This window comes from Rana temporaria, chromosome 5, assembly GCF_905171775.1.
Source record: "Rana temporaria chromosome 5, aRanTem1.1, whole genome shotgun sequence".
Taxonomy (NCBI): domain Eukaryota; kingdom Metazoa; phylum Chordata; class Amphibia; order Anura; family Ranidae; genus Rana; species Rana temporaria.
In genome coordinates, this window is record NC_053493.1 from 84,669,293 (window position 1) to 84,683,359 (window position 14,067).

General features: G+C 48.3%; 1 protein-coding gene across 1 annotated transcript in view; it reads left to right on the forward strand.

Moving 5' to 3' along the window:
- The first annotated feature begins 8,638 nt into the window (after positions 1 to 8,638).
- RAPGEF5 (Rap guanine nucleotide exchange factor 5) overlaps positions 8,639 to 14,067 on the forward strand; it is a 382,012-nt gene continuing 376,583 nt past the window's right edge. The window contains exon 1 of the mRNA XM_040352795.1: positions 8,639 to 9,004. Within this exon, the coding sequence (XP_040208729.1) occupies positions 8,747 to 9,004 (258 nt within the window). The 5' untranslated portion in view covers positions 8,639 to 8,746. The remainder of the gene's footprint in view (positions 9,005 to 14,067) is intronic.

Genomic DNA, 14,067 nt, shown 5'->3' on the forward strand with positions numbered 1-14,067 from the left:
ACCCACATTTGGGGTGAAACATGTAACGTGTTGCAATTGCCTCCCCTAGGTTAGGATAGTGTACATTTAGCCTTAGCCCCGAGGGAGTAGTGCGCTGGCAGGATGGGAAAAAAAGTCCTGCTAGCAGCATCTTTGGAGCGGTGAAGACCACCGCTCCTGCCCATTGAAATCAATGGGCACCGTGGCTATACTGCCGGCAAAGCGCCTCTGCATAACCTTTCATAACATGTTACATCCATATTTGGGGTGTAACATGTTATGAATGCACCAGCCCCGCACCTCCCTGACTCCGCTGTGCCAGCTAGCAGGGGTTCTTCTCCAACCCCTTGCTGTCAAAACTTAAAAAAAAAAAACGTGGCTGTTCGGTGAGTCGCCCACCCAGCTGCGTCACTCTTTCACAGCGCTCTGCGAATGGAAAACTACAAGGTCCGGCAGCCTTTGCGGCTGTCGGCTCGTAGTTTGCAATGAACTACCACAGCGCTGTGAGTGCTATGGTAGTTCATTCAGTCTTCCTGTCAGCATGTATTGGCTTCCTTGTATGAGGTACGAGGAAGCCGATACACTGACAGGTCTGCAGAAGACCTGCATGGCATCAGCGATCTGCTGATCCCTGGCTGATCCCAGGCTTCTGCAACAACATTTTTTTTACCTGCATAATAATGTAAATTTATTCTTTAAACCCAAAGCACCAATGTCTTATATTGTAGCTTACCAATCACTAGATGTGGTGGCTGCATCAGTTTCAGAGGCGGCTCTTTAATTAGGCAAATTAGGCGGTCGCCTAAGGCCTCACACTCACCGGGGCCTCGCGGCAGCCTAACTTACCCAATGCATTACCCCAGTTTTGAGGGACAGGTGACCTTAATGCCGCTGTGCTCAGTCAGTTTTAAGAGCCCTGACTCAGGAGCGGGGCCGCCAGTGTCCCTAACAACCAGTGAATATTGATGACACCACCCCTTGTGACGTCAATGACCCAGCATGCCCTCAGTCAATGTCGTCACAAGGGGGTGGGTTTACCAGGTGACATCACCAGGTGGCCCCCGCCCCTTAGTTATTAAAGAGCAGGATCTGGGGGCCACCTTGTTAAAGGGGGCTTTGAGATTCCGATAAACCCCCTGCCTGCAGACCCCCACAACCAGGGTTGTGGGGAAAAGGGCTCTTGTCCTTGAATTATTTTTTCCTTTATGGGTGTGAGTGGGGCCCCATGTCAAGTTTTGCCTAAGGCTTCACAAAGCCTAGAGCCACCTCTGATCAGTTTTATTTTCTTTGGCTTTTTTCCTTCTGTTTTCGCCTGGTGATCTGGCCAGTAACACACCTCCGATCTTAGTGAGACACAACAACCCTGGAGGATTGTCAGTCTCGAAAGGGAGGGGGGGGGGAGAGTAGTGTTAAATGTATAAGCAGATTTATATACACTGACAAATTAAAGCAAAACTCCAGTTCACACAATTTAAGCAGCTAAAGCAAAAAAATGTTTTTCCTTTTAGGATCAAGGTTTTGCATGAATAAATGAATGCTGTGTTAGTTTGTTTGTCTTATCCATATAAACTGATACATTCTGCTGGAGAGTGTGTGCTTTTTGAAAAACAACAGACTTGCTGGCTGGATCCCAAGATAAAAATAGAAGATAGAAAGCCTAAAAAAAGAAAACTAATACAGCCATCATATATAGGAACGGCTAATCTGCAATATAATAAATGTTCGCTTTTGGTTTTAATACAGCTTTAAGAAGGACAACAAAAATCAGCTTTCTAACACATCTTATTGATGACCCACAAGAGTCCTCGGCTGGCCACCATGTGTCAGTCTACCAACACTGAAACATCTGCATTTGGCGACTGTGATCTCATATCTACGGGCTGCTTAGACTACCGAGGCAGCAAGTACAAACAAGTGACTTAAGTCTTGTACAATCCGCTGATATATGTGCACATATGCACTATTTTTATGGGTGTTGGCCTGCAAAAGATTTGCAATCATGTGACTGGGGATGAAAGGGTGATTTTGGCACCAAATTATAGATTTGCGGTTGGTGAAATTTCACCAAAGAAAAAACTCCTTTTCTCATTGCTTACCGTGACTGTGCAATGCTGTAATTTAGTCTCAAAGCAGAAAGTATTAGCGCCTAATCTCCTCCATAGATTTGAATGAGGGAAGGAGATTAGTGTCCATTAATAACTCATCAATGGCATGTACTAGTGATTCCTTCACCACTCTGCGGTTTTTATTTTTTGCGCTATAAACAAAAATAGAGTGACAATTTTTAAAAAAATGCAATATTTTTTACTTTTTGCTATAATAAATATCCCCCAAAAACATATATAAAAAAAATAAATGTCCTCAGTTTAGGCCGATACGTATTCTTCTACCTATTTTTGGTAAAAAAAAATCGCAATAAGCGTTTATCGATTGGTTTGCGAAAAATAATTTATAGCGTTTACAAAATAGGGGATAGTTTTATTGCATTTTTATTAATTATTTTTTTTTACTACTAATGGCGGCGATCAGCGATTTTTTTTTGTGACTGCGACATTATGGCGGACACTTTGGACAATTTTGACACATTTTTGGGACCATTGGCATTTTCACAGCAAAAAATGCATTTCAATTGCATTGTTTATTGTGAAAATTACAGTTGCAGTTTGGGAGTTAACCACAGGGGGCGCTGTAGGAGTTAGGGTTCACCTAGTGTGTGTTTACAACTGTAGGGGGGTGTGGCTGTAGGACTGACGTCATCGATCTAGTCTCCCTATAAAAGGGATCACTCGATCGATGCAGCGCCACAGTGAAGCACGGGGAAGCCGTGTTTACATACGGCTCTCCCCGTTCTTCAGCCCTGGGGAGCGATCGTGACGGGGCGGCTAGAAACGAATAGCCGTGCCGTCGTCCCGGATAGCTCCTCGCGGGAATCCGACCGCCGCATGTAGCGCGGAGGGGTCCCGATCGGACCCCCGACCCACGTCTAGGCAGGGACGTACAGGTATGCCAATGTGCCTGTACGTGCCATTCTGCCGACGTACATATACATGCGGCGGTCGGGAAGTGGTTAAATGACATTTTTTTAAAAAGTTGTTTTTAGGGTTGTCCCGATACCACTTTTTTAGGACTGAGTACAAGTACCGATACTTTTTTTTATGTACTCGCCGATACCGAATACCGATACTTTTTTTTAAATGTGTCCCCAAATGCAGCCATGTCCTCCCACAAATGCAGCCATGTCCCCCCACAAATGCAGCCATGTCCCCAAACATATGCAGCCATGTCCCCCACATATTGCAGCCATGTCCCCCACATATCCAGCCATGTCCCCCCACATGCAGCCATGTCCCCCCATATCCAGCCATGTCCCCTGTATATACAGCCATGTCCCCCGTATATACAGCCATGTCCCCCGTATATCCAGCCATGTCCCCTGTATATCCAGCCATGTCCCCTGTATATCCAGCCATGTCCCCCATACCTACTGTTAATCACCGCGGCGCGGGGAACATTACAGTCAGCGTTCGTTTGAACAGCTGTTTTCCCCGCCGCGCATAGACACTCCCCCTTGCTCGCGATTGGACAGATCCGTCCAAGGGGGAGTGTCTATGCGCGGCGGGAAAAACAGCTATTCAAACGAAAGCTGTCTGTAATGTTCCCCGCGCCGCGGTGATTAACGTGGCAGCGGCGGCGTTGGTGGCGGCGGCGGGGGGGAAGTATTCTATTTTAGTATCGGTGGTATTAGCGGGAGTACGAGTACTCCCGCTAATACTCGGTATCGGTCCCGATACCGATACTGGTATCGGGACAACCCTAGTTGTTTTTGTAATGCCGAAAAAGGATCGTGTGTACGCGGCATCAGAGATGAAACATCATGCAGAGTCCCTTCTCTAAAGCTGGTCATACCCATATAGATTTCTTCTTCTAACAGATTCCTCCTTCTATGCCTTTTTTACAGTTTTTACTGGTGTAATGGTGGCATGTACGTCATTTTACCCTGAATGCAAAACCTGCACGTTTGGGGAACAGTGGTGGCTGCAAATTTTTTGGGGGGGCGCAAACAAACGAAAAAAAAAAAAACCCATCAATTGCAGCCTCACTGTGCCCATCAATTGCCGCCACTGTGCCCATCAATTGCCGCCACTGTGCCCATCAATTGCCGCCACTGTGCTCATCAAACGCAGCCACTGTGCCCATCAATTGCTGCCACTGTGCTCATCAAACGCAGCCACTGTGCCCATCAAAAGCAGCCACTGTGCCATAAAATTTTCTCCACTGTCATAAAATTGTCGCCACCGTGCCATGTCATCAAATGCAGCCACTGTGACCATCAATTGTCGCCACTGTGCCATGCCATCAAACGCAACCACTGTGCCATCAATTGTTGCCATTGTGCCCATCAAACGCAACCACTGTGCCATCAATTGTTGCCACTGTGCCCATCAATTGTCGCCACTGTGCCATGCCATCAATTGTCGCCACTGTGCTATGCCATCAAACGCAACCACTGTGCCATCAATTGTTGCCACTGTGCCCATGAAACGCAACCACTGTGCCATCAATTGTTGCCACTGTGCCCATCAATTGTCGCCACTGTGCCATGCCATCAATTGTCGCCACTGTGCTATGCCATTGTCGCCATTGTATGCCATTGTGCCATGCCAAACACAGCCACTATGCCATCAATTGTCGCCACTGTGCCATGTCAAACGCAGCCACTGTGCCATGCCATTGCCGCCACTGTGCCTATCAATTGTCACCACTGTGCCCATCAATTGTCGCCACTGTGCCTTGCCAAATGCAGCCACTGTGCCATCAATTGATGCCACTGTGCCATGCCAAACGCAGCCAATGTGCCATGCCATTGTCGCCACTGTGCTCATCAATTGCCGCCAGGACAGGACATGACCGGCTAGAGCTGGTGTGCTCGTCGCAGGGGCGAGAAAGAACTGATTCAGGTAGGTAAAACGGGGGGTCTGCTTCATGACAGGATGCATTAAGGAGAAAAAACACGAAGGTTTACAACCCCTTTAAGGAATCCAGTCTCAGCTATGAGTTTGGGGAGGAGGAGATCTGTTGGGTAACCTGTGTGTAGTGCAGGGAGTGCCAAGAGGTCATCTAGTGCCCAAGGCAAAGATGATAAACTGCATCCCCCCATGTGTGAAGGTCATGTCTTGGCATAAATCCATCCCCCTCAAAAAATAAACAAAACAACACTGATCAGCATGCTCACCCCTAAGCATAAGGTTCCTCTGCAAGATAAAATTGTCCCCCCCCAAAAAAAGCAAACATTCCCCAAACATGTGCCCCCCCAATCCCACCTCCTAGCTCAAATCCCTCCCAATCCCCCCCCTCCCCTCCTAGCTCAAATCCCTCCCAATCCCCCCTTCCCTCCTAGCACAAATCTCCCCCACCCAAAAAAAAATCACCCCTCCTAGCACACATTCTCTTTCCCCTTAAATGTCCCATCCTAGCCACAAATCCTTACCCGCAAATCTCCCTCCTAGCACAACCCACCACCCGATCCCCCCTCCCAACACAGATCCTCACCCCCAAATCCCACCTCTTAGCATAAATCCCCTCCCCCATCACCCCTCCAAGCTCAAATCACACTTCCCCCCAAATCCCCCTATTTGTCCAATTGCCCCCCCCCCCTAATAACCCATCCCAGCACATATAGCTAACTATCTGGAAAATAAGAGCCAGGAGGAGATGTACTGGACTGTGCTCTCTCCACTCACGTCACAACAGCGATCTTCCATACAACAAATGGCACATGATCGCTCTCAGATTGGACTATACAAGGATTGATTGCCCGCCCCCTATCTTTACCAAGCACTGCTTACCTCCAGGCAGCAGGGAATGCTGGTAGGGGGCGGGTACAGTCTGATCTGAGAGCGATCCCATGTCATCTACTTATTTTGGATGCAGTGAGGGGAGGTGAATGTGCAGTGTGTCTCCAGGTGAATGCAGTGAGGGGAGGTGAATGTGCAGTGTCTCCAGGTGAAAACAGTGATATGAGGTGAATGAGCAGTGTGAGTCTCCAGGTGAATGCAGTGATAGGAGGTGAATGTGCAGTGTGTCTCCAGGTGAATGCAGTGATATGAGGTGAATGTGCAGTGTCTCCAGGTGAAAACAGTGATATGGGGGGAATGAGCAGTGTGAGTCTCCAGGTGAATGCAGTGATAGGAGGTGAATGTGCAGTGTGTCTCCAGGTGAATGCAGTGAAGGAGGTGAATGTGCAGTGTGTCTCCAGGTGAATGCAGTGAGGGTAGGTGAATGTGCAGTGTGTCTCCAGGTGAAAACAGTGATATGAGGTGAATGAGCAGTGTGTGTTTTCAGGTGAATGTAGTGATAGGAGGTGAATGTGAAGTGTGTCTCCAGGTGAATGCAGTGAGGGGAGGTGAATGTGCAGTGTGTCTCCAGGTGAATGCAGTGAGGGAAGGTGAATGTGCAGTGTCTCCAGGTGAAAACAGTGATATGAGGTGAATGAGCAGTGTGAGTCTCCAGGTGAATGCAGTGATAAGAGGTGAATGAGCAGTGCATCTCCAGGTAAATACAGTGAAGGAGGTGAATGAAAGTGTATCCAGGTGAATACAGTGAGGGGAGGTGAATGAGCAGTGTATATCTTCAGGTGAATGCAGTGATATGAGGGGAATAAGCAGTGTGTGTCTCCAGGTGAATGATGACTGTGACTCCAGGTGAATGTAGTGATAGATGAATGAGCAGTGTGTATCTCCAGGTGAATGCAGTGATAGGAGGTGAATGAGCATTGTATCAACTGGTGAATGCAGTGATAGGAGGTGAATAAGCAGTGTGTGTCTCCAGGTGAATGCAGTGAGGGGAGGTGAATGTGCAGTGTCTCCAGGTGAATGCAGTGATATGAGGTGAATGTGCAGTGTCTCCAGGTGAAAACAGTGATATGGGGTGAATGAGCAGTGTGAGTCTCCAGGTGAATGCAGTGATAGGAGGTGAATGTGCAGTGTGTCTCCAGGTGAATGCAGTGAAGGAGGTGAATGTGCAGTGTGTCTCCAGGTGAATGCAGTGAGGGTAGGTGAATGTGCAGTGTGTCTCCAGGTGAAAACAGTGATATGAGGTGAATGAGCAGTGTGTGTTTTCAGGTGAATGTAGTGATAGGAGGTGAATGTGAAGTGTGTCTCCAGGTGAATGCAGTGAGGGGAGGTGAATGTGCAGTGTGTCTCCAGGTGAATATGCAGTGTGTCTCCAGGTGAAAACAGTGAAGGAGGTGAATGAGCAGTGTATCTCCAGGTGAATGCAGTGATAGGAGGTGAATTAGCAGTGTATCTCCAGGTGAATGCAGTGATAGGAGGTGAATGAGCAGTGTATCTCCCGGTGAATGCAGTGGCAGGAGGTGAATGAGCAGTGCATCTCCAGGTGAATACAGTGAAGGAGGTGAATGAAAGTGTATCCAGGTGAATACAGTGAGGGGAGGTGAATGAGCAGTGTATATCTTCAGGTGAATGCAGTGATATGAGGGGAATAAGCAGTGTGTGTCTCCAGGTGAATGATGACTGTGACTCCAGGTGAATGTAGTGATAGATGAATGAGCAGTGTGTATCTCCAGGTGAATGCAGTGATAGGAGGTGAATGAGCATTGTATCAACTGGTGAATGCAGTGATAGGAGGTGAATGAGCAGTGTGTGTCTCCAGGTGAAAACAGTGAAGGAGGTGAATGAGCAGTGTATCTCCAGGTGAATGCAGTGATAGGAGGTGAATTAGCAGTGTATCTCCAGGTGAATGCAGTGATAGGAGGTGAATGAGCAGTGTATCTCCCGGTGAATGCAGTGGCAGGAGGTGAATGAGCAGTGCATCTCCAGGTGAATACAGTGAAGGAGGTGAATGAAAGTGTATCCAGGTGAATACAGTGAGGGGAGGTGAATGAGCAGTGTATATCTTCAGGTGAATGCAGTGATATGAGGGGAATAAGCAGTGTGTGTCTCCAGGTGAATGATGACTGTGACTCCAGGTGAATGTAGTGATAGATGAATGAGCAGTGTGTATCTCCAGGTGAATGCAGTGATAGGAGGTGAATGAGCATTGTATCAACTGGTGAATGCAGTGATAGGAGGTGAATGAGCAGTGTGTGTCTCCAGGTGAATGCAGTGATAGGAGGTGAATGAGCAGTGTGTGTCTCCAGGTGAATGCAGTGATAGGAGGTAAATGAGCTGTGTGTATCTCCAGGTGAATGCAGTGATAGGAGGTGAAAAAGCAGTGTGTGTCTCCAGGTGAATGCAGTGATAGGAGGTGAATAAGCAGTGTGTGTCTCCAGGTGAATGCAGTGATAGGAGGTGAATAAGCAGTGTGTGTCTCCAGGTGAATGCAGTGATAGGAGGTGAATGAGCAGTGTGTGTCTCCAGGTGAATGCAGTGATATGAGGTGAATGAGCAGTGTGTGTCTCCAGGTGAATGCAGTGATAGGAGGTGAATGAGCAGTGTGTCTCCAGGTGAATGCAGTGATAGGAGGTGAATGAGCAGTGCGTGTCTCCAGGTGAATGCAGTGATACGAGGTGAATAAGCAGTGTGTGTCTCCAGGTGAATGCAGTGATAGGAGGTGAATGAGCACAGTGGGCTGTCATAGCCGTCGCGTTGCAGTACTCCCCCCCCCCCCCCCCATCCTCGTACAGAGCCGGCCGGGGTGTGTTTGTGGAGATGCGTCGTCTGACAATAGTAGGTGAGGCTTGAGTCCGCCCGCCGCACACACCGAGCACGGAGCCTGTCACCATCATGTCCCGCACGGCAGAGGCAGTATGACTGCGGGGCGGCAGGTGAGGAGCGGGAAGATGCAGCCGGAGAGTAGTGGAGTCGGTGTGTCCCCCGCCGGAGCCGCCATCCCTGCCCTGTGCCGGAGCCGCAGTGTCCGCGAGCAACAAGCGCAGCTCAAGCACAAGCTGAGGGAACTGCCGGCCCTACTGAGGAGCGGCCTGAGCCTGAGGAGACGGAGCTCCGTCTATGGACCGTCACCTGCCCTGTCCGAGCACGACGACACCAACCCCGCCAACGGAGCGGTAAGTGTCCTCCTCTATATCCAGCTCTAGAGCCCTGTGTCCGTGTACCATGTGGGCGAGATGTCATTTACCATGTGGGCGATATGCGATCAGTGTGCCCGGGAGAGAAATGGCATTTACCATATGAGCGAGATGTCGGTGTGTTCCTTACATTCACCCGGGGAGATGTATATATCGGTGTATTCCCTACATTCACCCGGGGAGATGTATATATCGGTGTATTCCCTACATTCACCCGGGGAGATGTATATATCGGTGTATTCCCTACATTCACCCGGGGAGATGTATATATCGGTGTATTCCCTACATTCACCCGGGGAGATGTATATATCGGTGTATTCTCTACATTCACCCAGGGAGATGTATATATCGGTGTATTCTCTACATTCACCCGGGGAGATGTATATATCGGTGTATTCTCTACATTCACCCGGGGAGATCTATATATCGGTGTATTCTCTACATTCACCCGGGGAGATGTATATATCGGTGTATTCCCTACATTCACCCGGGGAGATGTATATATCGGTGTATTCTCTACATTCACCCAGGGAGATGTATATATCGGTGTATTCTCTACATTCACCCCGGGAGATGTATATATCGGTGTATTCTCTACATTCACCCGGGGAGATGTTTATATCAGTGTATTCTCTACATTCACCCGGGGAGATGTTTATATCAGTGTATTCTCTACATTCACCCGGGGAGATGTATATATCGGTGTATTCTCTACATTCACCCAGGGAGATGTATATATCGGTGTATTCTCTACATTCACCCAGGGAGATGTATATATCGGTGTATTCTCTACATTCACCCGGGGAGATGTATATATCGGTGTATTCTCTACATTCACCCGGGGAGATGTATATATCAGTGTATTCTCTACATTCACCCGGGGAGATTCACCCGGGGAGATGTATATATCTGTGTATTCTCTACATTCACCCAGGGAGATGTATATATCGGTGTATTCTCTACATTCACCCGGGGAGATGTATATATCGGTGTATTCTCTACATTCACCCGGGGAGATGTATATATCAGTGTATTCTCTACATTCACCCGGGGAGATTCACCCGGGGAGATGTATATATCTGTGTATTCTCTACATTCACCCGGGGAGATGTATATATCAGTGTATTCTCTACATTCACCCGGGGAGATGTATATATCGGTGTATTCTCTACATTCACCCGGGGAGATGTATATATTGGTGTATTCCCTACATTCACCCGGGGAGATGTATATATCAGTGTATTCTCTACATTCACCCGGGGAGATGTATATATCGGTGTATTCTCTACATTCACCCAGGGAGATGTATATATCGGTGTATTCTCTACATTCACCCGGGGAGATGTATATATCGGTGTATTCTCTACATTCACCCGGGGAGATGTATATATCAGTGTATTCTCTACATTCACCCGGGGAGATTCACCCGGGGAGATGTATATATCTGTGTATTCTCTACATTCACCCGGGGAGATGTATATATCAGTGTATTCTCTACATTCACCCGGGGAGATGTATATATCGGTGTATTCTCTACATTCACCCGGGGAGATGTATATATTGGTGTATTCCCTACATTCACCCGGGGAGATGTATATATCGGTGTATTCTCTACATTCACCCGGGGAGATGTATATATCGGTGTATTCCCTACATTCACCCGGGGAGATGTATATATCGGTGTATTCTCTACATTCACCCGGGGAGATTCACCCGGGAGATGTATATATCGGTGTATTCCCTACATTCACCCGGGAGATGTATATATCGGTGTATTCTCTACATTCACCCAGAATATCGGTGTATTCTCTACATTCACCCAGAATATCGGTGTATTCCTATGATAAGTATATGGTGTGTTCTCTAATATTACCACCAGAGCCAGGTGCCAGTTTGTTCTGTACATTCACCTTGTGATGAGTCTGTCAGTGAATGTGATTTGCAGTGTGTCCCCGGTGTCCCCTGTCCATGTCCCCGGTGTACACTGTTTATGTCCCCGGTGTCTCCTGTCCTGTTCATGTCCCCTGTTCATGTCCCCAGTATCTCCTGTTCATGTCTCCTGTCCATGTCCCCGGTGTCTCCTGCCCTGTCCATGTCCCTGGTGTCTCCTGCCCTGTCCATGTCCCCGGTGTCTCCTGTCCATGTCCCCGGTGTCTCCTGTCCTGTCCATGTCCCCGGTGTCTCCTGTCCTGTCCATGTCCCCGGTGTCTCCTGTCCATGTCCCCGGTGTCTCCTGTCCTGTCCATGTCCCCGGTGTCTCCTGTCCTGTCCATGTCCCCGGTGTCTCCTGTCCTGTCCATGTCCCCGGTGTCTCCTGTCCTGTCCATGTCCCCGGTGTCTCCTGTCCATGTCCCCGGTGTCTCCTGCCCTGTCCATGTCCCCGGTGTCTCCTGTCCTGTCCATGTCCCCGGTGTCTCCTGTCCTGTCCATGTCCCCGGTGTCTCCTGTCCATGTCCCCGGTGTCTCCTGTCCTGTTCATGTCCCCTGTTTATGTCCCCGGTGTACACTGTTCATGTCCCCAGTATCTCCTGTCCATGTCCCCGGTGTCTCCTGCCCTGTCCATGTCCCCGGTGTCTCCTGCCCTGTCCATGTCCCCGGTGTCTCCTGCCCTGTCCATGTCCCCGGTGTCTCCTGTTCGTGTCTCCTGCCCTGTCCATGTCCCCGGTGTCTCCTGCCCTGTTCATGTCCCTGGTGTCTCCTGCCCTGTCCATGTCCCCGGTGTCTCCTGTCCATGTCCCCGGTGTCTCCTGCCCTGTCCATGTCCCCGGTGTCTCCTGCCCTGTCCATGTCCCCGGTGTCTCCTGCCCTGTTCATGTCCCCGGTGTCTCCTGCCCTGTTCATGTCCCTGGTGTCTCCTGTCCATGTCCCCGGTGTCTCCTGCCCTGTCCATGTCCCTGGTGTCTCCTGCCCTGTTAATGTCCCCTGTTTATGTCCCCGGTGTCTCTTGTTCATGTCCCCGGTGTACACTGTCAGTGATTTGTCCGGGGCCCCTGTGCATTCAGTCTGTAATTCCGGGTGGCAGTGTATCCTGTTCAGTACTCAGTGCCCGGCAGGACCATCCCCCCCCCCCCCATTCATTTACACAATATTCAAATATTGTGTTTGTCTTCACCATGCCAAGGAAATGAGAAGGAGCAGCACGCCAGCTCAGCCCATTTATTTACATTACACACAGCACACAGCACACCCACTGCAATCACACTGTAGCTGGAAGCAACAAGCAGTGAAGTCTGTTCATGTCTGGGCTCAGCAGTACTTTACTATGTCCTCCATATATATCTATATATATATATCTATACACTGTTAGTAACATGCCAGCCCCCCCCCCCTTCATTACACTAGTATCAGAACTCCAATGGGCACAGGTTGTCCCATTGGGTGTCAGTGGCATGTTTCCTGTTCACCAGAAGCCACATCCCAGTGTACTGTGTTTAGCACAGGACATCTATATGGAGAAAATACATAGCTTGCCTTTGCCAAACTCTCCTTTTGAAAATGCTAATTTTCAGGCTGCCATGTTGATCTGAATTCTTCAGTACCTTGAATAAGTTTGCAGATCATGAGTGCTGACCTTAGTAGCCGCATGTTTTTCCATCTCAGTATTTTCCATCTCAGTTTTAGTATTGATATAAGAGACAATCAGGTAATTAACCGTTTCAGAAGTCCGCATTGGCACCCTCCATGTTTCTCCAGGATATCATGTCAGACCATCCCATCCATTTCTCCTGCAGACAGTGTAGAGGAGCTGTGTTCACACCTATGCTTTTTTTTAGTGCATTTTCAGTATTGTAAAAACGCACTACAGTGACAGTCCATTCAACATGGTTTCCTATGGGTCATGTTAATATCTGTGCATTTTCCACTGGTGCATCTTTTGGAAAGGGTCAGGGACTTTCTTTGTATTTTTGGTTCCATAGAATTCAATTGGAACACATGAAAAATTCAATGCTTGCGTTTTTGATGCATTTCTGCTGCATTTTTGCTTGTTTCTCCCACAAGATAACAGACACCTATCAAAAATACAAAGCACATTAAAAAAGCATCAGCAGCAACCTGCAGAGGTGTGAACCCGAGATTGTGAATGTTTGTTCCCACGAATATCCCTAATTTGCACAGCTAACCATTTCTGATGGCGTTCTCTGCCTGTTAGCTTACACTCCAGTAATTGTAATGTGGATTATAAAAATGACTTGTTCATTCTGCCCAAAGCAGATGCTTCAGGTTCTTGCTAGATTCCACCTTGTTGAATAATTCTGAATTTTATTTCATGGACTCCAGCAGTGGGTTCTTGATTGTTGCAGGTCTTGTCTGCCTGTTGTGGCCATTACAAGGGAGGTTTACTGGATCGTTTACACAGAATGCAGCAGGAGCAGTGAGACCCTTTTATAGTACAACAGGTGATAGAAAATTAATGACAGCCATGGACAGAGCCAGAATCTTCATAAGAGAGGCCTTCTCATTATAGTCCTTCAGATATCAGAAAGAAGCTTCTTGGGCTGGGTTCACATATGTGCAAATTGGATGCGTCTTAAAGTGGAGGTTCACCCGAAAACTTAATTTTTAACATTAGATTGATGCTCATTTTTTCTAGGGGAATCGGGTAGTTTTTTTAAAATCTAAGCCGTACTTACCGTTTTAGAGAGCGATCTTCTCCGCCGCTTCCGGGTATGGTCTTCGGGACTGGGCGTTCCTATTTGATTGACAGGCTTCGGACAGGCTTCCGACGGTCGCATACATCGCGTCACGATTTTCCGAAAGTAGCCGAACGTCGGTGCGCAGGCGCCGTATAGAGCCACACTGACGTTCGGCTTCTTTCGGCTACTCGTGACGCGATGTATGCGACCGTCGGAAGCCTGTCAATCAAATAGGAACGCCCAGTCCCGCAGCCCATACCCGGAAGCGGCGGAGAAGATCACTCTCTAAAACGGTAAGTACTGCTTCGATTTTAAAAAAAACTACCCAATTCCCCTTGACAAAATGAACATCAATCTAATGTTAAAAATTTTTTTCGGGTGAACTCCCGCTTTAAACCACATCCAATT